The sequence below is a fragment of the Pongo pygmaeus genome, chromosome 6 (genome assembly GCF_028885625.2).
Source record: "Pongo pygmaeus isolate AG05252 chromosome 6, NHGRI_mPonPyg2-v2.0_pri, whole genome shotgun sequence".
Classification (NCBI taxonomy): domain Eukaryota; kingdom Metazoa; phylum Chordata; class Mammalia; order Primates; family Hominidae; genus Pongo; species Pongo pygmaeus.
The window spans coordinates 153624232-153649536 of NC_072379.2; the positions used below are offsets into that span (position 1 = coordinate 153624232).

The following is a 25305-nucleotide window of genomic DNA, read 5'->3' on the forward strand; positions in this document are numbered from 1 at the left end:
TTCAAAAGAAATGGACCGAACATCTGTTTGCCAGGCCCTTTAGAGACATGAAGTTGCAATTCCTAACTAAAACAGAAAAGGAAAATATCAAGCTAGTATGGGAAATAGACTTGAAAGCAAATAACTAGTTCATTGATAGTAGCTCCTGGTAGCAGAAAAGAAAACATGATCAACTTTGAGAAAGTAAAACACACACACACACACACACATTGTAAAGAGGTATTGACTGTACCTTTTCTTGTAACTCCTCTAGCATCACTCAGGTAAGATTATTTAATGCAATTCTTATCCCAACAACAGTTATTTTGTTTCTTACATTTGGGATTGGATGATTCTAGAGAGATTTCTTCAGAGAAATATATTTTTATGTATTTTGAGTAAATCTCACTTTTGTAAAGAGAGAGAGTGTTCCCCTGACTCACAGCTGCTACTGCGGCTTCCTTCCGTCTCCAGGGTTTTTGTGTATGGATGAGATGTTACCATCTCAGCTCTGACCTATGGATTCATATGGTGAACAGTCTGCCAGTGAGACAATTTAATTCAGGATTAGGTCGAAATCCCCAAGGTTCATATGGTGATTTGCAGACGTGCTACCTTGTTTTAAATTTCATTGTTTCTAATCTCTTGATGGTATAGCATGATATAAATTTATTCTTTCATTATGATAAGAATCTACCAAGGAAATAGGAGTAGCACCTGCAACACATAGCATGGATTCTACCTCTTTTACTTTAAGAAAAAAGAAAGAAATATAATTGGAAGTCTTGTTCCAGCATCCACAGTGCCTGACTCAGGGCACTCAATCAATAAATATGCTGGCAGAACTAAATGATGTGTTTCCTGCTTTCTCATTGAGCTTTTTCCTTGTTACTAAGCAGCATCTGTGTTAGGTCCATCGCTGATGGAACAGGCTGCAGTGGTTTATTTTTAAGCAAAAGTGATCTCATTGGAATTTGTGAATTAATGGTACAGACTTTGGAAAATGGACAGCTTCTTTGATTTCCACCTGTTTTTGTGAAGTGTTGGTAAGGAAGCAAACAGATAGTATCCATTTTGTAGGAATAACATACAAATTGCTCTAAATACAAAGAGTGCTATACTCTGAGCCTCAGCTTGGGGGTCTGTCTCCCCTATGAAGCTAGCCCTCCATAACCCTTGTCTCCTTTGAGTTTTGAAAACACCTAGTGCTTGACATCTGCCAATCGATTCCTCACACATCTTTGGAGGAGTCATTTAACCTCTCAGTAGCTCAGTAGCTCAATGTAACTTTCCTTCCTCCTCATTATGGTGGGGATCAGGAGAGATAATAAATATCATTGCACTCGGACGACTATAAAGCACTTTAGAGTTGTCAATTATTCCAAATTGCTCACAAAAGCAGAATCTTACAGAAAGTCTTGAACTCTTCTGGGTAGATTTTCTTTGTTACCAAGCTGAGTTTGTCAGTAGCTCACCTCTACCTGCAGGGATTGCATGCCCCTCCAGCAGCTATGCTCGGGTGATGGGATTTATTTCTAGTTTTCTGGTATTTAAAATATTTAGAGAAGGAGTTCCAAAGGGTTCTCCAGGAATTTTACTATTTAACAAATATCTGAGAAAGGGAAAGGAGGCTGAGAAATTTGCATTACACATTGGCCTCCGTAAAGAGTAACTACATCACTGCAGATTTCAGCATGCCTTTACATGCTGGTGAGCTAACCAGGCCAAGTCAATTTGAAGTGCCATGGAATTTTCTATAATATATCAAGCTAAAGGGCTGGAAGGAACTTTATTTTTCAGTGATCCCCGAATTGCCTTTGGGACGAAATCCAAATAGTGGAAGCCACTGCCCCTTCTAGCATTGCCAACTTTATGTTGCCTTACAGTTTAAGAAGGAAGATTGAGCACAGAAATGTTCCTTGTTTTGATGGAAAAAGCATGTGGAAGTGACAGCAAAATAAATAACGAAAAACATAGCTGCAGCCGGGCATGGTAACTCATACCTGTAATCCCACACTTTGGGAGGCCAAGGTCGGCAGATCACCTGAGGTCAGGAGTTGGAGACCAGCCTGGCCAATATAGTGAAACCCTGTTTCTACTAAAAATACAAAAATTAGCTGGGCTCAGTGGCACGTGCCTGTAATCCCAGCTACTCGGGAGGCTGAGGCAGGAGAATCGTTTGAATGTGGGAGACGGAGGTTGCAGTGAGCCAAGATTGTACCACTGCACTCCAGCCTGAGTGATGCAGCAAGATTCCGTCTCAAAAAACAAACAAACAAAAGCATAGCTGCTTCTTTCTCAAAAACAAGAACAGGAGTTCTTCACATACCTGGATTGAAAGGGAAGGCATCCTCACAAGAAGGAACAGGTGAAAACCTACAGCAGGAGAGAAGGCCAAATTTCCGTCATCCTCAAGCCATAGAGAATGAAGTCAGGCACAACAGGAGGGCTTGGAAGGCTGGTTTTCATGAGAGACCAGGGGTACATGGAGCCCCTGCCTGAAAAGTGGGTTCATGGTCAGAAGGCCTCAGATCACCCATTTGGGGAAAAGGGCTCCAGCCCAAATGACCACCCAAGACTTAGTTGACAGCTGTTTCCTAGACAGAATCTCAAAACTGCCTGAGGACCATGCAACCAGGGGCCTCTCAAGACCCAGAACACTTGTAAGACAGAAGCTTACAACCAAGAACCACAAAGCATCTGCAGAAAACATCCCCCTATAAAGCAGAAACCAACCCAACACACATGAAAACTAAAATCCAAAGAAATTTAAATCAGTAGGGAAAACAGAAAACGACATTTTGATTTTTAAAAGAACTATGACTATGCTAAAGAAGCATGAAACTATAAAATATGAGTAGATGATCTTGAAAAAGTTATTTAGCTATATTTGATATTAAAATGCAATTATTTAAAATTTAAATCCTTAGTTGGGTAATAGAACAGTCTAGGTGTATTAAAATATTGACAAATAGGAGATTGAACTGAATAAATCATCCAAATACTCCCAAAGCCATAAAAAGATGGAAAAACTTAAGAAAAAGCCCGAGGTATGGGGATTGACCTGGAAGCTCTGGCACAGTCCAGATGGGATTCTGGAAGGAGGGGATCAAATGCTGGAGGAGCCATATTGTATGAGATAATTACTGGTAGTATTCCTGATGTGAAGAAAAATAGTCTTTAAGCTGAAAATATTACTGACTGTTAAGCAGAATTTTTAAAGAAAATCCACAAGTGGACATTTTTCTAATGGAATTTCAGAATATCAAATACAATGAGAGAATCTCCCTTCCCCTCTAGCATTTCCTGTTCACATTGTCTGCCACGCCAATGCCAACACACACAATCTCCTGAAAATACTGCATCCACTGACATCTTTCTGTCCTTACGAGCCTTCCTAGCTTGAATGTTTTTCTCTCTCCTTTATCTTGGCTAGAAGCCTCTTTCCTTCAGCAAGTCCTCCTGGAATCCCTCCCACTTTCTTATTTAATAGTCTGCTTCCATATTAGCAGGACAAGCCCTGTTCCTCTCAGCACCGTCACTGCTGTGTTCTTGTCATTCATTCTGCTTTGGCTCCACTGCTCTGTGAGCTTGTATAAGGCCTTTCTCTTCTTCAGGGCTCAGCGTGGTTTGTGGAATGTGGCAGTCACCTGTGCTTGTCGTTATCTCAGATGATTTTGGGAATGAATCAAACGATCAGCCAATTAATTAGATATCAGTTGAATGTGCAAATGAGCCATCTAGGTACAGAGAGGCCAGCAGTGAGTTTCTTAAGGAGACAGAGCTAATTAAGGACAGAGTCATGTCCTGGCTTGAATGGAGCATTTTTAATAGCATATATCATAATGCCTCCACCACATACTTTCCCTATATAGAAGTCTTAAGTGTTTTAAAAATATCTTTAAAAAACAAATAAAATTACAGTTTTTAAAATAAAATACATGTATAAAAAGAAAGATTTTCAGAGAATGAATACGTTGCCTTTTCATCTTTTATTTCCAAAGTTTGTTTAAATGGCAGTCTTACATGTTTTTTCTTATGAGGCACATAGATACCTTAAGTTGCGTGGCTAGAATCATTCTTGAATAGTGAAGTTTAATCAGATAAAATGTAAATTTCAACATGATTATTATTTTCTGACCATGTACTTAAGAATGTCTCAGGAAGTTTTAGACTTCTTCATTGCGAGATCAGAGTGTAACTTTATTAGATCAATGTCTAGTAATTTTTAAAATTCTCTTTTATTGTCATGTATATGGAAGTGTGTCATGTTTGAAGCCATGTGCCTTTTCCTGAGGCTGCTTCAGCCACACCTAGAAAGCTCCTAGAGCGAAGAAAGAACTTGGTTTGGTTTAATGTGCTGTGTTCAGCACCCGGGATATCTCCATATACAGTCATGTCTCACAATAAAGCCACCTTGAGTCACAGCATTTGTAATTTTCAAAAGACTGCTACACACAGTAACCCTATTTGATATTCAAGAGATCAATCAATGCACAAAGGAAAACATGACTTTTCTGACAATTTCAGTAATTTGTCAACATCCAGACCCAAAAGGAAAAAACCAAAAGTGACCTAATAAAACCCATGCAATGTACTAGGGTCCTAGAAGCTTTGAAGATTTTATTTAGAGATTATTTATTCGTATTTGTTTATGTAATCCTAACAAAATTTCTTTAGTTTTTCTAACCTGCCACAGAGTTTAAAACAGAAAATTAAAAGAGGCAAATGGTACTGTCAAGGTCAAGAACAATAACAGTCCAAAAAGTGTAACAGCCAGAAATTGAAACAAGAAACAGACATACCCACCAGACATTGAAATACAAAAACACACAGACATATACACCTCAATTAGCACCGAGATCACCCCACATAGCAGCACAACAGGAAACTGTTGAAATGAGAACTGGGAGTCGTTGAAAAAAATGTGCAATGATATTTAGCATCTTCTATTTAAGAGGGCAGGGAAGTACATAAGCATCCTAGGTAGATAATGTCCATCAGATATGGTCAAGTCAATATACAGAGGAGTTTCTTATTAGTATCACAGAAGTGAAGGTGGTGGAATGGACTGGACTGTAGGCTCACAGGTCAGGCATGCTGACAGCCCTGTGTCTTTTCAAAGTCAATAAGTGGATTTTTGTACCTCTAATGGAGAGAGCCTCTTCTGAGGAGGAGCAAAAACTCTAGAAGCTTTGACCTCTGGAAATACGGGATAAAAGCTCTCAGATTTTTAAAGTCTCACCCACTGATGCCATTAACTAAACATCTCATCTTGGGATGAACATTAGCTGAGTGTGTTCACAGGCTTATCCCAAGTGCTTTCTCCTAAGCCTTGTAACTGAGATGCGGCAAGGCAGAATCTGGTAGTTTGTGTACAGATAATTGGGGTTTGATCCTATCTGAACAAGAACTAACCCACAACACAGAGACAGCCAGGGACAAGTGAAGCTTATGGAGAATGAAGACCTAAGGAATATTTTCTGTGTCTTTGGATTCCCAGCAGCCAAAATGCTGCACTTAATGAATGCTTCATGATTGACCAATTACATCATATGACTGAGGTCCATTCTGGATATCCGTATCTTCCTCTCGACTATTCCCACCCTATTTTTCATAAATCAATCTTGAAAGAATTATTTACCTCTATGCTGAGAAATACAATCACTTACATGCTGCAGGTGTCGGTGAGGAGGCACGATGCCGTTCTACTGAATCATGATCTCCTTAGCATAGATTTTGATAGTTTAATTAAAAACAGAATGCGAGACTGGTTTTATCCCCATTTACTTATGGACATGATGTGTGTTCCCATCCATACTATTTACGAATGACAATCAGAATGTTTATGGTCCTCTCATTTTACTAATTATGAAACAAGCTTAACTCTTTGCTTTTTTTTTTTTTCTAGCGGAAGATAATAGTCTGTCTCAAAAGAAGAAGGTCACTGTGGAAGATCTCTTCAGTGAAGACTTCAAAATTCATGACCCCGAGGCTAAGTGGATAAGTGGTGAGTCCAGGTCCTTCGTGCACGAGACATCGCTTCCCCATGCCTCACCCCCACTTTCAGTAGGTTGGGTCTGGTAATTTGCCTCTCGGATTTCCCCCTTTGGCCACAGAAGTGGATCTACAGAGCTTTTGCTGTGATAATCATCAGATTATCATTCTATGAAAATGTGTATCTGGTAAAATCAAGCTTTTGTAATGGTGTTGCCTCCCGAGCATCCAGACAGCCTTCACTTAATGAGAAATGGGTCTGCTGAAGACGTGTCCTCTGTGTGCCACCTCTCAGAGACATCATTTCTCCGGGGGAGCTGTGGGGTGTTGCTTAGCAACAGGAACAGTGCAGGGCACGGTGAGCTTTCCTTCCTTCTCCACAATCTTCATTCCCTTTTGTTCTCTTGCTCTCTTTCCGTTAGGCAGAAGGACCAAAAGCGACTCATGGGGTTCTTGTAGAATAGCTTCCAAATGAACCTTGGAGTGCTGTACACAGATGCAGATTCACTTATTTTCCCTGTTGAACTTTAAATTGGATTAAATCTACTTTCCTTGTGTGGGGGATTTTTTTTTTTTTAAACAACAGAACAAAATACAGTTGGGGACAGAAGGCATATGTTCACAATGCCTGTGTTGGTTCATAACATAATCTATTTCTTCTAATTGGGTCTGAAATAATTCAAGTGCATCCATGGAAGGTGTACCCATCCCTCCGCAGGCCAAGTTGCCAGCACCTCCCTGTTGTCTCCATTGCTGTTGCTTACATTTAGTCTTTGCTTCAGTGGAATACACTTGCAGGTTTATCCTCAGGTCAGAGAACCTTTATAGTGATCAAAGTCTAGTTCAGATCCTTGCTTTTACAATAAATGAGGTCCAGAGAGGTCAAGTGACTTTTCTGAGGTCACAGAGCTGATGAGTGGGAGCTGTGGCTAGCAGCCCGTCCCCTGACTTCTAATTCAGTGCTCTTCCCACCGTCCTCTTTTGCTGAGTGATTGAGCGTCGTTGTATTTTTTTCTGTCAAACTGCTTCTAAAATGCTTCTCATGCTTCACAAACTCTCAGAAATCAATTAACAATGATGCTTGGCTGTTAGTCTCCTGCTTAGGGGCAATCACTTTTCTTTTGTCTTCTACTGTGGCTTCAGTATTAATTTCTGACCCTTAGATTAGCTTATTTAAAAATGAAAAAAGTAGATGGATCTCAGAGGGAATGTATTTTAGAAAAGTGGGGAGAAATTAGAGCAGCAGTATATCATGAATACCAAGGGCACACAGAAATTAAAAAAAAAAGAAAAAACCAGCACAGAGGTCTTTTTGTTTGGTGGAGGAATTGACTTTGCCTCTTGTTTTCGGCTGACCTGGTGAAATGTTCGTGTTCGTGTTCACCCGCTGCATCAGCAAATGCAAGCGCTTGTGGGGTGCCACCGGTAGACCTTGGGAGGAAAACATGACTACTCCGCTTGAGGAGCTCAAAGGTGTGTTGGAGACAAATCTATGAGCAGCCAGTGGGAATCTGAACACACAAGACTCAGAGAGGGGGATCGGAAGTTCTCATCCTTCTCGAAGGATGTCCCAGAGACAGTGCACAAACTCAGTCTTAAAGCCATGGCCAGGAGCTTGTTAGAGAAGGCTAAGAATAGAGCCCTGGAAGAATGTTAGCTGTAGAATGTTAGTCTTGCTAAACCCTGGTTGGGGGAACCAAAACCAAGCTGAGAAACAATACCCAGCAGTTACAAAAACAAAACAAAACACTTAGACTTGTGGTATTAAAAAAATGAGTGAGCAGAGTGGCTCACATCTGTATTCCAGCACTTTGGGAAGCCGAGGCAGGCAGATCGCTTGAGTCCAGGAATTTGAGGCCAGCCTGGGAAACATGTTGAAACCTCACCTTTATATAAAATTAGCCAGCCACGGTAGTGTGCACCTGTGGTCCCAGCTACTTGGGAGGCTGAGGTGAGAGGATGGCTTCAGCCTGGGAGGTCCAGGCTACAGTTAACTGTAATCATGCCACTGTACTCCAACCTGGGTGACAGAGTGAGACCCTGTCAAAAAAAAAAGAGTGAACTCTTTGGTATTTGTCAAAAACCAATTATAAAGGCTCGGTTAATCATTGCAGAATTACTTCATTCACTTTAAGCTATTACATCTTTAGGGAGCAGGTTTGTCCACAGAACTGTTTCTCAGTGGTATACGTGGGAATCACACCACCCACTACCACCATCTCCCACCAGCGCCAGCACCAGCACCAGCACCACCACCACAGGCTCCTCTTTCTGCTTCTTCTCTGCTTCTCCTTCTCCTTCTTGTGGAGAGGCAGAATCCAAGGATGAATCAAGAGGCCAGAAACAAGGGACACCAAACCTGAGCTCTAGGGTTCAGAGTAGGTTGGAAGAGGGCCTGGGAAGACACCATGATATGTTGAAATAAAGTGTATTCATACCTATAAGGTATATATTTTTATTAGAAAGCCCATGGCATCAGACTTGGCCTAAAGCAGCATTCCATGTGCCAAAAAAAAAAAAAAAAAAAAAGTATATGCAGACATGTGGAGACACAAGAACACAGATGTTTCTGGAGGAACCTGTGCCAGTTCATGGTATAAAGAGTTTGATTTTTATGAGCAAATGAATGGAGGCTGCCCAGAGATGCACTGGCTTTCTGGCCAGGGGAGACCGGCCAGATTTTCTTTATATCCGCAAAGCTGGGAGTTAATACATGCAATTGAGACGTGGCTATGTGCCCAGCAGAAAATGCCCAGCCTGCCTGTATCAGCAGGTTATGCCTATTCATAAAGACCACCTGCGGTTCTAAATGGACCTGCCTTTGGTGTTGAGGAGCTTTCTTAGGGTGATTCTCCCTCTGTAAATGTACACACTGAAGGTGAAGTTTTGCTTTGAAGTAACCAGTTGGTTGGCTCCCCAAATACAGGTTTGATTTGGAGTGTTTTGGAACCTAATAATTCCACTCACATGTGACCCTCGGCTTCCCCTTACCTTTTTTTTTTTAACTTATTCCTCTTCCTAATCATTCGCTCTCTTCCCGCTCCCTAAAGAGGCAATAACTTAAAGTGAATGAAGTAACTTTGCAATGATAAACTGAGTCTTTATAATTGGTTTTTGACAAATACTATAGAGTTCACCCATTTTTTTTAATACCACAAGTCTAAGTGTTAAGATCTGGGAAAAGATTACTACAAATCCATAGGATTATCTCATGTTGTAGAGCTGGAATGAGACTTAGAAATTATTAGAACATTAATTCATTCAGTAAGAGATTTTTGAGTGCCCACAGTGTAGCAGACAAATTGCTGGGCGCAAAAGGGGTGAGCGATTTGTTCATGGAACTGTTTCTTAGTGATAGACATAAGAATTATTACCCACCACCGCCATCTATCACCACTACCACCATCACAGGCTCCTCTTCCTCCTCCTCTTCTTCACATCACCATCATCATCATAACATCATCATCAAGATCATATTATCATCATTATCATCATCATTATCTTCTGGATGTTTACTGTGTCTTAAGCTCTAGGCTAAATGCTATATATAGAGAGAGACATTTAATTATCACAACTACAATGATTCCCATTTTACAGATAAAGAAACTGAGTCTAAGGGTATTGAAATTAACTTGATCAATATCACAAAGTTTGTAAGTAGCAAAATTCTGATTTGAACCTAGGTCTGTCTGGTTTTTATAAACTATGCTATACTGGATAAAATTCAGGTCTCCTGCCAATTTCTTTTGCAACCTTAGTAGTTACATTGTGTATTTTAACCAAAATTATAGGTTCCAAATAGTTCAGAATTATTGCCATCCTTTGAAGTCTCTATTCTAGCTTTCTATTCCCATAGTGCCCATGTCAAAGTTACAAAATACGCAAGAGATGAAGAAAAATGGTGTAATTCTCTACAGAGGAGGAGACTTGATTTTTTTTTTTTTTTTTTTTTTTTTTTTTAGTACACGTTAACCACTGAAGTTAACAAGTGTACCTTGGGTTTAATATTGGAGTTAACAGTCTGGAACTAATACGCTTTATTTATCAGGAGGAAATGTGTTAGGCTGGAATTGAATTTCCCTTCCCTCATTTTTATACTGTATGCTTAATTTTTTAAATCTACCTTGTCTGAAAATGATTGGTACAACAGCCTCACATTCTCTAACATCCTGAAGCCCTTGTAGACTTCCCTACTTGTTTGTTACAACTACTGGGGCAAGCCAGATGAGGTGTGTAAAGCCATGAAAAGGCCCACTCTGGGCCAGGTGTGGTGGCTCACGCCTGTAATCCCAGCACTTTGGGAGGCCAAGATGGGTGGATCATTTGAGGTAAGGAGTTTGAGACCAGCCTGGCCAACATGGTGAAACCCTGTCTCTACTAAAAATACAAAAATTAGCCAGGTGCACACCTGTAGTCCCAGCTACTCGGGAGGCTGAGGCAGCAGAATCACTCAAACCTGGGAGGTGAGGTGGCAGTGAGCCGAGATTGCGCCACTGCACTCCAGCCTGGGTGACAGAACAAGACTCCGTCTCAAAAAAAAAGAAAAGAAAAAAGAAAAGAAAAAGAAAAGGCTCACTCTGGGCTCCCTCTCAAAGAGGTGCACACTCCCAGAAGTGGTCACAGCACTGCCTCTCCAAGTATTTGCTCCATTGAGTAAATTCTTATGCCTGTTATAACAACCGCATTACACTTCTTAACCTTTTGGAGCCCCTTTGTGCCATTCTGGGACTCCACTCTAGGGGCTGTGATGAGGTGTTTTGGTTATTCTTTGTTTACATGGACCAATCATCCTGGGCTCCCCTGGCCCATTCCCTCTTTCTCATTTCTAGATGATGATAATTGCAAATCTCACCTTCTCTGCCCGACCCTGCAAACTCCCTCCCCACCCTCCTTCTCAGCTGAAACTGCCAGAAGAGAGCTTAGGAACACTGCCACTGTCCTGTCAACTGGCATCCACACTGCCGCTGGCTCTTCCTGCACCACCCCCACCCCGCCCCTGCCCCGCCCCACAGGTGACCTGTCTGCTGTCTGTACTCAATCTAAAGGAACCACAGATGCACTCCCTTCACTTACCTGAGGAATCATTACAGCAGGCCCCTCCTTTCCTTCTGAACTTACTTGAGGAATCATTACACCAGGCCCCTCCTTTCTCTCCTAAATTTTTGTTCCGTGTTGGCTGATTCCCATCGTGAACCAAATGTGCTCTTCCTTCTCTCACCTTAACACAAACACCTCATCTCAAGTCCACATGCCCTGCCTGGCTCAGCCTGGCTTCCCTGTTCCCCTTTGCAGCCTGAAGCAGTCTTCTATCTATAACATCTCCAGTTACTCTTCTCCCACTCTCCCTAAACCCACTCCCGTTAGGCTACCACGCCCAGCACTCTCCGAAACTCCTCTTGTCAAGGTCAGAGATGACCTCCAGGTTGCTAAATGCAACAGGCATTTCTCAGACCCCATCTTATTTTACCTGCCAGCAGCATTGGACACCATTGATTCCTCCTCTGCCCTGGATACACTTTTTTCTTTCTTGTCACCTCATGGGCATCTCCTTTGCAGGAGCCTTGGCCGGTTCTCCCTCTTCTCCCTGACGTTTAATATTGCTGCAAGACTCAGTACTTGTTCCTCTCCTTTTCATGACTGCACGCCCTCCCTCGGTGTCTCCCTCCAATCTTATAGTTTTTAATATCCTCCATTTACTGATGATTCCTAAACATATGTCATCAGACAAACCTTCTCTCAAATCTCTCAGATGTCTGAGAGACATTTCAATTTTAACCTTAATATCTCCAAGTCTCAGTCCTTGATTTCCCCCCAAAACCAGAAATACAAAAGAAAAAACATCCACCCTATCCACAACCTTTCTGATGTCAGTTGATGGAAAAATTTGTAGAACAAGCTAAGGACCTTCAAGTCATCTTTTATTCTACCTTTTCGCTAACATCCCACATCTGATGCATCAAGAAATCCTGCCAGCTCTGCCTTCAGAACATGCGTGCCCAACCTAGCCTCCACGTGATGTTTGGGTGCATGAATGCCATGGCAGACTTGGCATTAGTCCACTCAGAGGCTTGGAGGGCTGGACTCAAGCCCAGCAGCAGCAGAACAGGACCGAGGCTCTGCTCCGGCACCTCGGGTACTAGCTCAGGTGCAAGGAGAAGGGGTTGCTTGAGTGACTGGGGTGGAATTTTAATGTTTCTAACTTTAAAAGTCTGAATTCCTCAAGTTTCTCACTTATCCTCACTTTGTACTCCCCGAGGGGAAATAATTCACCTTCACAATGTTAGGTATTGTCTATATGATGATGAGTTTCAATTCTCTAGCTCAGATGCTCTTCTGAGCTATATACTTGGAGAGAGAGAGAGAGAGGTGTGTGTGTATGTGTGTGTGTCTGTGTGTGTGTGTGTGCATGTCAGTCACTGGCTAATTTCCATGTCCACTGCAGTATCTTACATTCACCTCACGTCCTCGTGCCCAGCACTACATCATCCTCCCCCAACCTCTTCACAGACCCCCCGCTGCTCACTGTGGGAGCACAGCCCTGGCCCCCCGACCCTCCATGTCTCAGACTCTACATGATCTGTTTACTTCTCCTGACTCATCATTGGCCGTCTCCCCAGTTTTCTCTTAAACTTTGCCTACATGAACTTCTTTGGATTGCTTCAAAAGTCCATCTTCTTTTCCCCCAGAGTGGCTCTTACATAGGATGTTCCTTCTGCCCAGCATACTCCCTCTCCTCTCTGTGTCCACTTGTCATCACTCCTAGTCACCACCCTGCATGTTATCTTTTTCCTTTAAGCTGCTCCCTAATTCTCGCTCTGCCCCACATTGACTCTTCTGGTTTTGGATTCTCCTATATCCTGCACTGCCCCTTTTGTTACATACGTTAAGTATAATTATTTATGAATGTAAATTCCACAAAGATGGGACTCACATCTCTCTGTTTACTGTGGTATCCCCAGCACCAGCAAAGTCCCCAGTTTGTGGCCATCCACGAAGACTTCTTGGGCATTTTCTCATTTGATACTTAAACAGCCTAGTTGTAAAGATAAGGAAACTTACAAGCATGAGATTTCACATAGAATGGTTGGAAATGTTTTCTGATCATGTGATTTGGGGGCAGAGACCTGAAGGTGAGGGTCATGCAGATGAATTCTCTGGGGGAAAGCCTTCCAGGCAGGGTGGAACAACAAACACAAAGGTCTTGGTGCAGGAGGCTGCTTGGCATATTCATGAACGGTGTTGAGCCTGAGGGAGAAGAGCGAGAGATAAGATCAGAGTGGAAGCTGGGACCAGCATATGCAGGCTCTGAGGCGATGAAAGGGGGCAAAGGGGGTATGAGAGAGAATTTAGAGAAACTGAGAAGTTGGGTTTAACTTATTGGCACTGAAGGTTTTAGAATAATAATATCACAGTGCAAGCTTAGGCTGATATATCAACTTCTTGTATTATATATACTACACATTTATTATATGTATATATTTATTACAGTAAATTAGAAATCAGAGATTAACACAAATTTAAAAGACAATAAAAATTACCTGTAACCCCTCCAACTGAAAATGGCCACTATTAAATTTTCATAGCTATCCTTCCAGATAATAACACATATGGAATAATACTAAGTGTATTAAGTAGGAAAATATTCATAACCTATACCTACATATATTCTCATGACAGTAAGTATACATTGTCATTATCATTTTAACATCTTAATAGTATTTCACGATATTAATGTGCCTTAATTTGAGCCATCTTCTGATACCGAAAGTTTAGGCTGTGACAGGAAAGGAAGTGGCAGGTATAAAAAGCCATGGTGAGTGATAAATCAGCAGGAGGTGGCAGTGTATAGAAATGGAACACCAGGGAAGACAGCACTCTCAAGGCTGACTTGAGGATCTCAGGCCTGGGCAGCTGGAATGGTGATTCTCTACTCTTGACAGGGAGTCAGTTTCTGTGACTGGATGAAGAGTTTGGAGTAGAAGTCTGTGAGCAATAACTCAGTGGAAATGTTCGTTAGGTATTGAGAACTGGGGATGAAGGCAGGTGAGAGATTGGAGCCATCTGGAGGACTATGGAAAGTGTGGGTTGTGGAGGTGCTGCTCAGAGCCTCTCGGAGGGAAGAGGGAAAGAGGGACACGGAGGTGTCTGAGGAATTGTAGTCAGGGAGGCAGGAGAACTTCTACCATGCCACATCAAAGTCAAGGCAGGAGAAAATGCTCTAGGCAAGTTAGTGTGCTGCCGATTTTGTTGACAGCAGATGTAAATGAAAAACCACCCCGCAGCCACCACACACCTCTTCCTGCTGGCTCACAGCCCCAGGGACATGTTTTTGTAGACAATAATGGTGATCATTTGAGTCATATTTAAATTGTTTATTTATTTCTGTTAAAGGTAAACTGAGGCACAATACACTTTTTTTTTTTTTAAGCGTTTATTTGAGCAAACAGTAATTCTTGAATTGGGCAGCTCCAAACCAGAAGTGGTTCTGGGGTTCTACTAAGGGAACAAGGGAAAAGGCTTTTATAGAACAAACACCGAAGCAAAGCAAAGCAACTATTTGATTGGTTACAGTTATGGAGTTGCCTTATTTGGTCAATCCTGTTGGAAAGTTCTTAGTTACAAAAGTTAGTTGGGAGCTTCTGACTGGTTAGTCTTTAAGTTTCACTTTTCTTTAATATAGGTATTTATGAGAAAAAGCCCAGGTCAAGTTTTTTGTTTTGTTTTGTTTTGCTTTGCTTTGCTTTTGAGACAGAGTCTCGCTCTGTCGCCCAGGCTGGAGTGCAGTGGCACAATCTTGGCTCACTGCAAACTCCGCCTCCCAGGTTCAAGCGATTCTCCTGCCTCAGCCTCCCTAGTAGCTGGGATTACAGGCGCCCGCCACCACGCCTAGCTAATTTTTGTATTTTTAGCAGAGACAGGGTTTCCCCATATTGCTCAGGCTGGTCTTGAACTCCTGACCTCGTGATCTGCCCGCCTCGGCCTCCCAAAGTGTTGGGATTACAGACGTGAGCCACCACGCCCGGCCCAGGTTAAATTGTATTTATGTTTGCAATTCACACAAGGTCAAGGTCACTTACACTTACAAGGCCAACTGGCTTTGTCTCCTTGAGGATTCTTTAGGCCTTTTAACTTACTTTTAACATCACTAACCACACTAATTTATATAGCAAGTACCCTCTTATTGACACTGTTTCAGACTACAGTAGGGGAAAGATTAATTCCAGAAGCAGGGTGAAAGATGCTTACATGCAGACAGCTTTCCACCCTCTCCTCATTGCATTTGTGACCAACAGAAAGTGTCTCCTCTGTCTTAACAGAATTTGTCACTCTGCTCAGGTAGCTGATGCCACTGCACCTGGTGAGCCACCTAGCTCAACAGACATATTTGCTTTTACAGATCTGCCTTTTATGAAGGCAGCCTGGGCTAAACCTTGGAAATGGTTTTGATAAGCCCCATGCCCTGTGCTCTGAGCAAATCGAAGCCTCCTGCATCCTTTAAGGGGTCCCCTCTCCTCCCATCTCCTCCCAGTATCTCTAGGATGCAGGCAGGCCTGGAGCTGATTGACAGAAGCTGCTCGCTGGGCCTGATTAGCTTGTCTGCTAGCTCCAGGCAGAGCTTGGCCTCACAGCCCATCCGGCTCCTGCCTCCTCCCCGCCTCCTGCAGCATGTTCAACTTTAGTCTGAATATGGTGATAGACCATGTGGCTGGCACCAGAATCTCTCCACTGTCTGTGTTTGTTTACGCTCATTTTCATTAATCCAGCCACTTGTTAGCAGAGAGCCCTCTGTGTCTCTAGGATGCGGTACTAGAGAGACTGTAAAATTGAAGAAAATTGCTTCCTTTGAATGGAGGAAAATATCAGCTGGCTGGTTGATACTGGAAAAGTATATGTTTCAGAAGATAAAATTGGACTTAGTGCACAGGGCTCAAAGTAACTTGATTTCCATATGTGCTTTATCTTCTCTTTTGTTATGGTGAAAAAACAGATGGTTTTTTTTTTAATAAAGTTTATGGGGTTAGGTAGAGGGGGGAATTCAAGTTTCAAATGGTTTGGGTATTTCCCCTGCTTTTTGGAGGCTACATTTTTCAATCAAAACCATTAAGCCTTAGAATTGCAGAGAGTCATAAAGTCCCCTCGAGGTCATTTGGTGCAGCAGCCTGTATCCCGTGGCCAGCAGGGACTTCAGGGAAGTACCCAGGAAGGACAGGCTTCGTAAGAGGGTCAGTGTTCTCCCACGGCTCTGAGAGTGTTTGGAGAGCATAACAGTGATCATTTGAAGTCATTACATAAAATACACATTGAAGCACATCGTTGTGCCTTAATGAAGTCCTTAAGAAATAAACAAAATGTAATTATGGTTTACATTGGTGTAAACCACTGGTTTATTTTTTTCTCTCTTTTGTTGTCATGCTCAAGGTCACACCTTTCCTTAAGAGAAGAGAGCCTCAGTTGTCTGGCATTAGGAACCCAATCATGTCTCTGACTATTTTTGTGCAGTAAAATCTCTCCATGCCATCACTCCTATTTTTTCTGCCTAACACAGTTTCAACAATATCCTGTCTGCACGGCCAGGCTCATCCTTAATGCATCTTCCCCATTTCTGGTCTCCGAGCTAAGACAATTATTTGCTTAAACTTCTGCAAAAGTTTCCTATTGGAGTTTTCTATAGTACCTACAGGAAGAACTCAAAAGACAGTATCATTTAGTGCCAGTGGCAGCGGAAGCAATAATTGCAACAGGAATTGAAAAGATAGCAGTAGCTGCATGAAATATCTCAGTTACTTCATTTCAGTCTTCACTGAAACCCATGGAGGCAGGAATTTTTTTTTTTAATTATACTTTAAGTTTTAGGGTACATGTGCACAACGTGCCGGTTTGTTACATATGTATACATGTGCCATGTTGGTGTGCTGCACCCATTAACTCTTCATTTAACGTTAGGTATATCTCCTAATGCTGTCCCTCCCCCCTCCCGCCACCCCACAACAGTGCTGGAGAGGATATGGAATTTTTACCTTTACTTTAGAAATAAGAAAACTATGAGTCAAAGACATTAAATCACTTTTTCAAAGTTACCAAGATGGCTTTAGAGAATCCAGAATCCAGGATGTTCCTGCCTCAGTGTGCCTTGCCTCCCCAGTCTCCTCACCACCCTACTCACGGCCTCTATTTTTTTTTTTTTTTTTTTGAGAGGGAGTCTCACTCTATCGCCCAGGCAGGAGTGCAGTGGCACGATCTCGGCTCACTGCAACCTCCGCCTCCAGGATTCAAGCGATTCTTTTGCTTCAGCTTCCTGAACAGCTGGGACTACAGATGTGTGCCACCACGCCCAGCTAATTTTTGTATTTTTAGAAGAGACAGGGTTGGACCATGTTGGTCAGGCTGGTCTCGAACTCCTGACCTCGTGATCTGCCTACCTCGACCACCCAAAGTGCTGGGATTACGGGCGTAAGCCACCGTGCCCGGCCACTCGTGGCCTCTATTACCACGTTCCTGGCCGTATTAGGTTCTTTGGCAGCTTTGTGACTTTATTGCTCTTCTTTTTTTCTGAAAATACCGTTGCTCGTCACTTCTCTGCTTTGGAAATTCTCATTAATCCTCATGGCTTGACCCAAAATACATTCTCTCTGATTTTCCAAATTAGAATTAGTTGTCCACTCCACGATGTCTCAATAGAACTTACAAAACTTCAATCAGAGCATCAGCTTGTGAACCAGCTAGTGTTGGACCATGTTGGGGATGCAGCCCACTTCACAGAGGCTAGATGCACTTACTCAGTTTGAAAGCAGCAAGAGGTGTGTCTTGGGGCAGGGAAGCCGATTTCTTCCACATCACGCTGGTCCCTTCCAGAGGTGCTGTAGGTCCTCTGCCTGTAGGTCCTCTGGGGGGGACTAGTTCCTAAGTGATGGATGATGCTGGGCCCTGCTGCTGATGCTGCTTAATTCATAATTTGGGGACTCAAGTCTCTGCAGGCTCCACTGGGCCAACTTGCTTCCTGCAGAGATACATGATCAGACTCTACTAATTACTTTTCCTTGGCAAATGTTGCATCCCTGGGAAATTTAAATACAACTTCCATCTTTGTTGACTCCAGTTTAGACCCCGGCCAAGACTGAAATCGCGTTTCAACTTTATTTGTTTGCAGTATACAGAGGGACAGGCTCTTCTTTTTTTGTTTTTGCTTTTTTGATTTAGGGAAATAAATATTTGATTTTGTGTGTATATACATGTATACATACACATTTTTTTCTCTAAAGGAATCTCATGTGAGATTTTCATGTTTTTTTCCTACTCCATTAAGTAAACAGATATTCCCCAGGTCATTATACGGTTGTTTCCAGGGCTCCAAGGATCTTCAAGAAATAATCCTGAAGACCCCACCGTACTCAACCCCTCCATCCTCCTACCTAATAGAGCAGATGACAGGATACGCAGTGAAACATGCCTTGTGGCCAGCCTGGTCTTTCTTCAAGGCCAGATCAAAGCCTGGGGCAGGCAGTTTTCTGCCTGGCAACACAGCTCAGCCCCAGCAGCCCACAGACCAGGATGCAGGAGTTTGTTTTACTTTAGTTCCATTCCAATTAAAAGAGTCTGAGAGCTCAGGTGAATCCCAATGCACTGTAGCTGTTTGGCCCAAGGGTGAGATTCTGCCGCGTCCTCTTTTTAGAGTGAAGCGCATTCAGAAGACCCATTAATTAGAGACTATTCATCCTTCAACACGATGATCCTCACATGAGCACTGACACCACCATTTATTGTCTCAGTTAAATTACTTCAGAGTCCTTAACCATGGCAACCTGCTAGGGCCTAATTAATTATCATTGACATCTTTTCAAACGTCGATCACCTTAATTAATAAAAAAGACTCACTTGATCTCTTTGGTAACTGAGCACCGTCCCCTGTGACTCATCAATCTTTTGCCCACAGCATGTCTCACTTCACATTCAGGTGTCTGTTTGCATCTCTGTCTGGCTCTTGACAGCAAACATCTTGGGGGTCACAGGTATGTTGTAGTAATTATCATAGTTCCTTCATAGGTCACAATGTCTGGAGTGGGATAAAGTCTCAATAAATATTAACTGATTGAATGAATGATTCAGCAAATGGGCAAATTGAGTCTCCAGAGAAGAGGACTCTGGGAACTGAATTTCTGGTTAATTGAGGGCTGGACAGGCTCTTTATTGTAACTCTTTGCGTTTTAAGAAAGTAGACACATGTGGACGGGGAGTGGCGCAGTAGCTCACGCAAGTCTGTAATCCCAGCACTTTGGGAGGCCGAGGCGGGCGGATCATGAGGTCAGAAGATCGAGACCATCCTGGCTAACACGGTGAAACCCCGTCTCTACTAAAAATACAAAAAAAGTTAGCCGGGCATGGTGGCAGGCGCCTGTTGTCCCAGCTACTCGGGAGGCAGTGAGCCGAGATTGCATCACTGCACTCCAGCCTGGGTGATAGAGCGAGACTCTGTCTCAAAAAAAAGAAAAAGAAAAAGAAAAAGAAAGCAGACACACCTTTGTAATGAGAAACGCACATCTGATTCTATTTCCTTGCTTTAACTGGGACTTTCTAACAGATGAAAGAGATAGCTCCTGCTACTCCTCATACTAGATGTGTTCTCCATCATAAGTTTGATACTTGCCACTTACTGATCATGTGCACAATGTGCCAGACATGATGTTAAGTTCTTAATCACTTATAACTGTCCTATGAAAGACAGGTGATGCCATCGTCTCTACACAGCCCACATATTTACAAATCTTCCAATTGGATGGGGCCATCCAGAAACACAGGCATGAAGCTATGTCCTGTGGAAGGTACTGTGGCCTTTTAAATATTTGGGGTGTGATATCATTCTGGTCTCTTTTCCACCTAAACCCCCGTCCCTCCTCCATCCTCCATCCTGTGCGTCACTGGGACCCCATGACGTGTTTATCTCTCAGCGATACTTTGCTACCAGCACTGCATCTTCTCTGTTTTCCAAAATACACTAACACAAACATGCTTCATAACAGACATTTACAAAAAGTGACAGGATGACAAAGGAGAACTGTGGGTACCACAGAAGATGAAGCAACATCGATATGAACAGCACAGCTTGCTCTTCTTAAAGCCCCTAGACATTCTTGCTTCAGAGAACCTTTCCTTGACTGCCCCTTTTTTCTCTTGTTTATGGGGTCTTCCAACAACTGCATGGCCTGGTTGCGCTGCAGTTGCTTCTATCACAGAACTTTTCCGTAGCCCCCATTGCCCTAAACTGTTGCCAATAAGGACCAAGTTGGAGTTCAGGGATATAGAAGTGAATCAGAGTTCTCTTCGAACTTAGTGTGAATCTCATGTTCACATTTAAAATGCTATAGGGGCCCTTTTATGCAGGGCTGACACCCATATCCTATGCTCCCTTCGCAAGCTGAGTATTTGCAGGATGCTGTTCTGAGATCGGTGTAGACCTTTCTAATATCCGGTACTTTGCAGTTGAAACGGAATTCATGGTTTGTGGTGTCTTTTCTCATATCTCTGTAGTGTAAAACTGGTAGAAATGTATAGAAATAGATATAGCATCCGGATATTGTGATGCTGAGCAGGTTCTGGGCTTTTAAACCCAAATTTCCAAAATAAGTGCCAACCTCACATCTGATGCTTCTGCCCAGCGCTCCCCGCAACCCATCCTAGACCATCTCTTGGGTCAGGATCTTCTGTTCTCTCTCAAGACCGCTTATTCATTCCCCCTCTTCTCTGAATATTTTGGGCTCCTATGAAATGTCCTCCCTCCAGAAAAAAAAAAAAACAAACCGGTGACAGCTCTCAGATTCCAGCAATTTATGAAGCAGATTAATCTAGCTGTGCTGGTCAGGCTTCTCTCCTGTGCTCCTGCCTCAGGTACCTTTCTCAAGGATCAACAAAAAGCCAAATGCAGGAATTTCCCCAAATGAAAGATACATTTCTGGAATTTCTACCCTTTGCAAGGCAAGGAACCGACACTTGCATTAATTTTCTTAACTTCTCCCAGATCACATTCTTACACAGGACAACCAAAAGAAGGGAAAGGTAGAATAAACCTCGGAAGTTAAAAGTAGCAGAATGTTTCTTATTTACACCACTGTTACAGATTGGGGGCCCTAGAATCAGAGAAGTCACTTACCTTAGGCCACACAGCTAATAGGTGACAGAGCTAGTCTTTACTTTGAAAATGCTTCTGACAATTCCGAAAACATGCCCAAAGTGCAGTGGAAAGTTATGTTCACCAAATACAAGGGCACCAATTAAATCGTCATGGGGTTGAACTTGAATCTGCAATGGAAATCTGGAAGTATATGTGAAGGATGAGGCAACACCCCCGGGTGTCTCTTTCCCCTGCTCCCTTGTGCTCTCTCAAGATCAGCCCAGCTCATTAGTGCAGCCCGTGGCCACATCCAAAGCATGCAGCCCTCCTTGCTGCAGTCTTTTGCAAGCCAGGCATCCTGAAGGTCACAGCAGAAGTGCTGTGGGGTAAAGGATGAGTTTGTCAGCAGTGCCCCGTGGCTTCCTGGGGCTCTGAAGGGCAGCCAGATGGAGTGTGAGCTTTGCCTTTTCCACCAGATGTTATTGACTTATTTTTGCTGTTGATTTATTTTTCTGTTAGCTTCTCACTCCCATCTCAAACACCTCTAGGCACCAAATACTTGAATGTAGTTTGTGATCCGCAAAGACAAATTCCTAAGAAAAGTCTGAAAATAAAATAATGTTGCTGGAGAATTATTTGGGGGACTTAAAAGTGTTGTGTGTTGTATCTAACGTGTTGCTGGTGTTTCCCATACATCCATGCTAGCTGCTTGGGAATTGCCAAGTTCTGAGTCAGGAATTTTAATGGGCACATTTATTCAGACCCTGACCCTCCACTGCTTAGTTCTCACCAGTGATAACATAGTTTACAGAGTGACAGCCAGAGACCAGGAATGAAGCTTAGTAAGTCATTTTAATTATTTGATATTACTTGTAAGTTGCCGAAGGAAGGAGACTCCTGTCTGACTATACTGTAGGTGTCTATTTGCGACACACCAGTGAACACGCACGTGCGATGTACAAAGGACAGAATGCATGTGTGATGGTCAGTGACTGAGAATGCCCCTTTCTGGCTGACATCAGAGGGGTGCATGGCAACAAAATGTCATCCTAATCTCTCATGGGATGTTTTCTTTTCCAACTTTCTTCTCAATGGCTTCTGACATTAAAATAGGTTTTTACTGAATATAAAGTACTTATGTTCCTCATTAAAACCCAAATTGTTGGGTTTTAAAAACTTAATGTTGGATTAAGATCTCCTAATAAGCAAGGTTAAACAAACAAGGGGGTTGGAAATAAAATTAGGGAGTGCCAATTTACCAGCTGATGGGCGTTAGCAACAATGGCCCCGTTAGCGCTCCCGCAGATTCTTCATTAAGCTCGGAAAATCCTTCCTCCCTGATTTCTCAGATCCCACAGATGAGCCTAGAAGAAATTATTAAATGTCTAAGAAAAGACACAACATAGTCAAGGCTAAAAAGATGTTTCTATTTCACTTTGAGGCTCAAGTAAACCCATCCCCCGCCTCTTGTTCTCTTCCCATCATCTTCCTTTGCCACTGGAGCCTAGAATTTGTCCAGAATCCTTTCCTCCTCCCTCTTTTGAATCAGCCCTGGAGACAGCTTAAAAGAAAAACAAAAGCTCCACCTTATCCCATCCCCATCCACCTGTCTTACATACTTGAAGAACAGGAGAAGATAAATAAGATGGCCCAGCATGGTGATTTTCTAATTTTTATGGAGGGACTTGAGGTTGAAACTGACACCACTGACTATGATCATGCCCCAAGCATACGAAGGAGGATTTTCCTTTGGCCTCCCAGGCAGATTTTGGCAAGTTCCTCTTCTCTGCCTGCCATGACCTTTAGAAATCACCCACTAATGTGTCTTTTCATGACTTCCCTTCCAGCATTAAGTTCCAGGAACTTAATCTCTTTAAGTGATTTCTTTCCAAGCTCAGTAGCTGAAGGATCCCATAATGTTACCAAAAAAGACTAAGATCTCCATGGTTCTAGCTGCATCCAACAATGTAAACAGGTAAAGTAGCATCCTTGGAGCATCTTTTATTCACTTTATAAATATGATAAAAGGGCTGCTAGATGCCTAAAGCTCTGATTTGTTAGATGACTTGGGATCACAAAGGCAAATAAGACAAGGTTTGTACCTTTTATGTAGAGCATAAGGTATATTTTAAATGTTAAAAGGCATCGTTTTATTTTTATTTGATTATGCTGGGGGCTGAATCTGTAACACCTTGTATAGCACCCAGGAAGTATTAGTTAAGTAAATGCATACAGACGCACACCACATGGTTCCAGAAAGGATTTTGAGCAACTCAGTGCAAACATCAGGTAGCAATATCCCAAATCTCAACAACTACAACAAAAAGAAAATAGGAGAAAAGATGAGATTTGTGCCCACAGTGCATGTTGATTTAATAGGAATTTCAAAAGAAAAAAGGACATCTGTGGCCAGGTATATATCCAAAGCCTGCTTTCTCCTTCTCGCCTCACCTCTGCTGGTTTCTGGAGCTCACACTCGTTCACCTCGTCCTTCCCTCGTTCCACCCATTCCCTATTCTGGCGAGATACCGCACCAGGTGTTATGCATACATTAGCTCATTTGATGTTCACAACCATTCCTGCTGGCTGGTGGTATCTCCATTTTACATATGAGGAAACTGAAGGTTAGAAAGGCTAATGAGGATCACAAGTCCCATGGCTAGTATCATAAGACAGCAGATATGACTTCAGGCTTGTCTGTCTCCAAAAGCCTTTGATGTGGGCCCTACACCATGCTACGAGGAGATGGTTCTCCAATCCGGGATGAAGCTCTTGTTCTTCTTGTTTTCCCTTTTCCTCAACATATGAGGATTTGTTCTGAAGATCAGCAGTAAAATCTCACTTAAGGGTTGAGGCTTGTTTTAAATGAGTCCAGAACTAAGATGTGACCCAAATAGAAAAACAGTCAGTAAAAATCCACGAAGCTCCCACATCCATCTTCTTAAACATGGCCCAGTGACCCCAGTGTGCGGGTTAAACTTGAGATTCCTTTAGAAGATTGTGCTTCTTATATAACTAGGACTAATGAAAGCAGCCTGGAAATGAGTGCACAGTTGGATATGGGACCCATCAAAGATGTCTTTTGGCCTGAGGATAATGACCCCCCAAAGGCTGCTGCAAGAGCCATGTTTGAGCTAGAGCTGGATCTTCTTGAAGTTTATGCTTCAACAACTTCTTTAAGCCCCCTTGGTGCTTTTGGGTGAAGCATGACTTTAGTAAATGAATTATACGTTGGATAAGGGTCCTTTTGTAAGTGAACCAAATGAGGATAGGAAAGTAATTCTCTGCCCATACTTAACGGTGTCATCTGTAAGCAGAGACCTGCAACTTTCCATGCTTCAGTGAGACTGAGACCCTGGGTAGGTGCACTCATCACAGGCCTCACAGGGAGATTTTATTTAAATTGACACAAAGAATTGAGGACTGGTGGTCCATCATTTTATTTGAAGATGTAGACAGCAAAACTAAAATATTTGGATTTCTTTTGTTCTGAAAAAGATTTATTTTTATGTTTTGAATGCCTAAAGAGAGAAAATAGTTATTGTATGACAATGGTCATCTTACATAAATGAAAATACCATTTAATGACATGAATCTTATTCATTCTAAGAAATTGAAATGCCTGTAATCATTCATTTATACTGTTGCCTTGTTATTTGGCTTTTGTGAACTGTGTAAAAAGTTGTGAATTTTTAAAGAATTCCAGGGCAGGATTCCGTTTCTGAATTCCATGCAGGTCACACTGTGATGGCGAAACCTCTGTATACGGATGCAGGCAGGGAGTTTTGTTTTGATTTGGTTTGGTTTATGTGTGAGCAAAATGTGTCATAGATCTGCAGAAACTATCCGATTTGATAGATCCTTTCAAACATGGAGTTGCCAGACTTCTCCGAGGAATTGTAGCAGGTAAGATAAGCCAAGAAGCAACAGGACCATCTGATAGTTCCTATCTTACTTAGATGGAAAGTGGAAAGCTCATGGAAACTAGAAATTTTTGTGTGTGTTGGTTCTTATTTATTAAAAGATATATTGCTGGGTATTGTGGCTTACACCTGTAATCCAAGCCCTTTGGGAGGCCAAAGCAGAAACATCACTTAAACTCAGGAGTTTGAGACCAGCCTGGGCAATAGAGTGAGACATCATTTCTACAAAAAATTTGTAAAAATTAGCCAAGCCTGGTGGTGGACACCTGTAGTCCCAGCTACTCAGGAGGTTGAAGCGGGAGG

The 25305-nt window shown here is 42.5% G+C and overlaps 1 protein-coding gene across 4 annotated transcripts in view; it reads left to right on the forward strand.

Moving 5' to 3' along the window:
- DPP6 (dipeptidyl peptidase like 6) overlaps positions 1–25305 on the forward strand; it is an 865911-nt gene that overhangs the window by 424444 nt on the left and 416162 nt on the right. For all 4 annotated transcript variants that reach the window (XM_054495448.1, XM_054495450.1, XM_054495449.2 and 1 more), the window contains exon 3: positions 5891–5989. In XM_054495448.1, coding sequence (XP_054351423.1) covers positions 5891–5989 — 99 coding nt within the window. The remainder of the gene's footprint in view (positions 1–5890; positions 5990–25305) is intronic.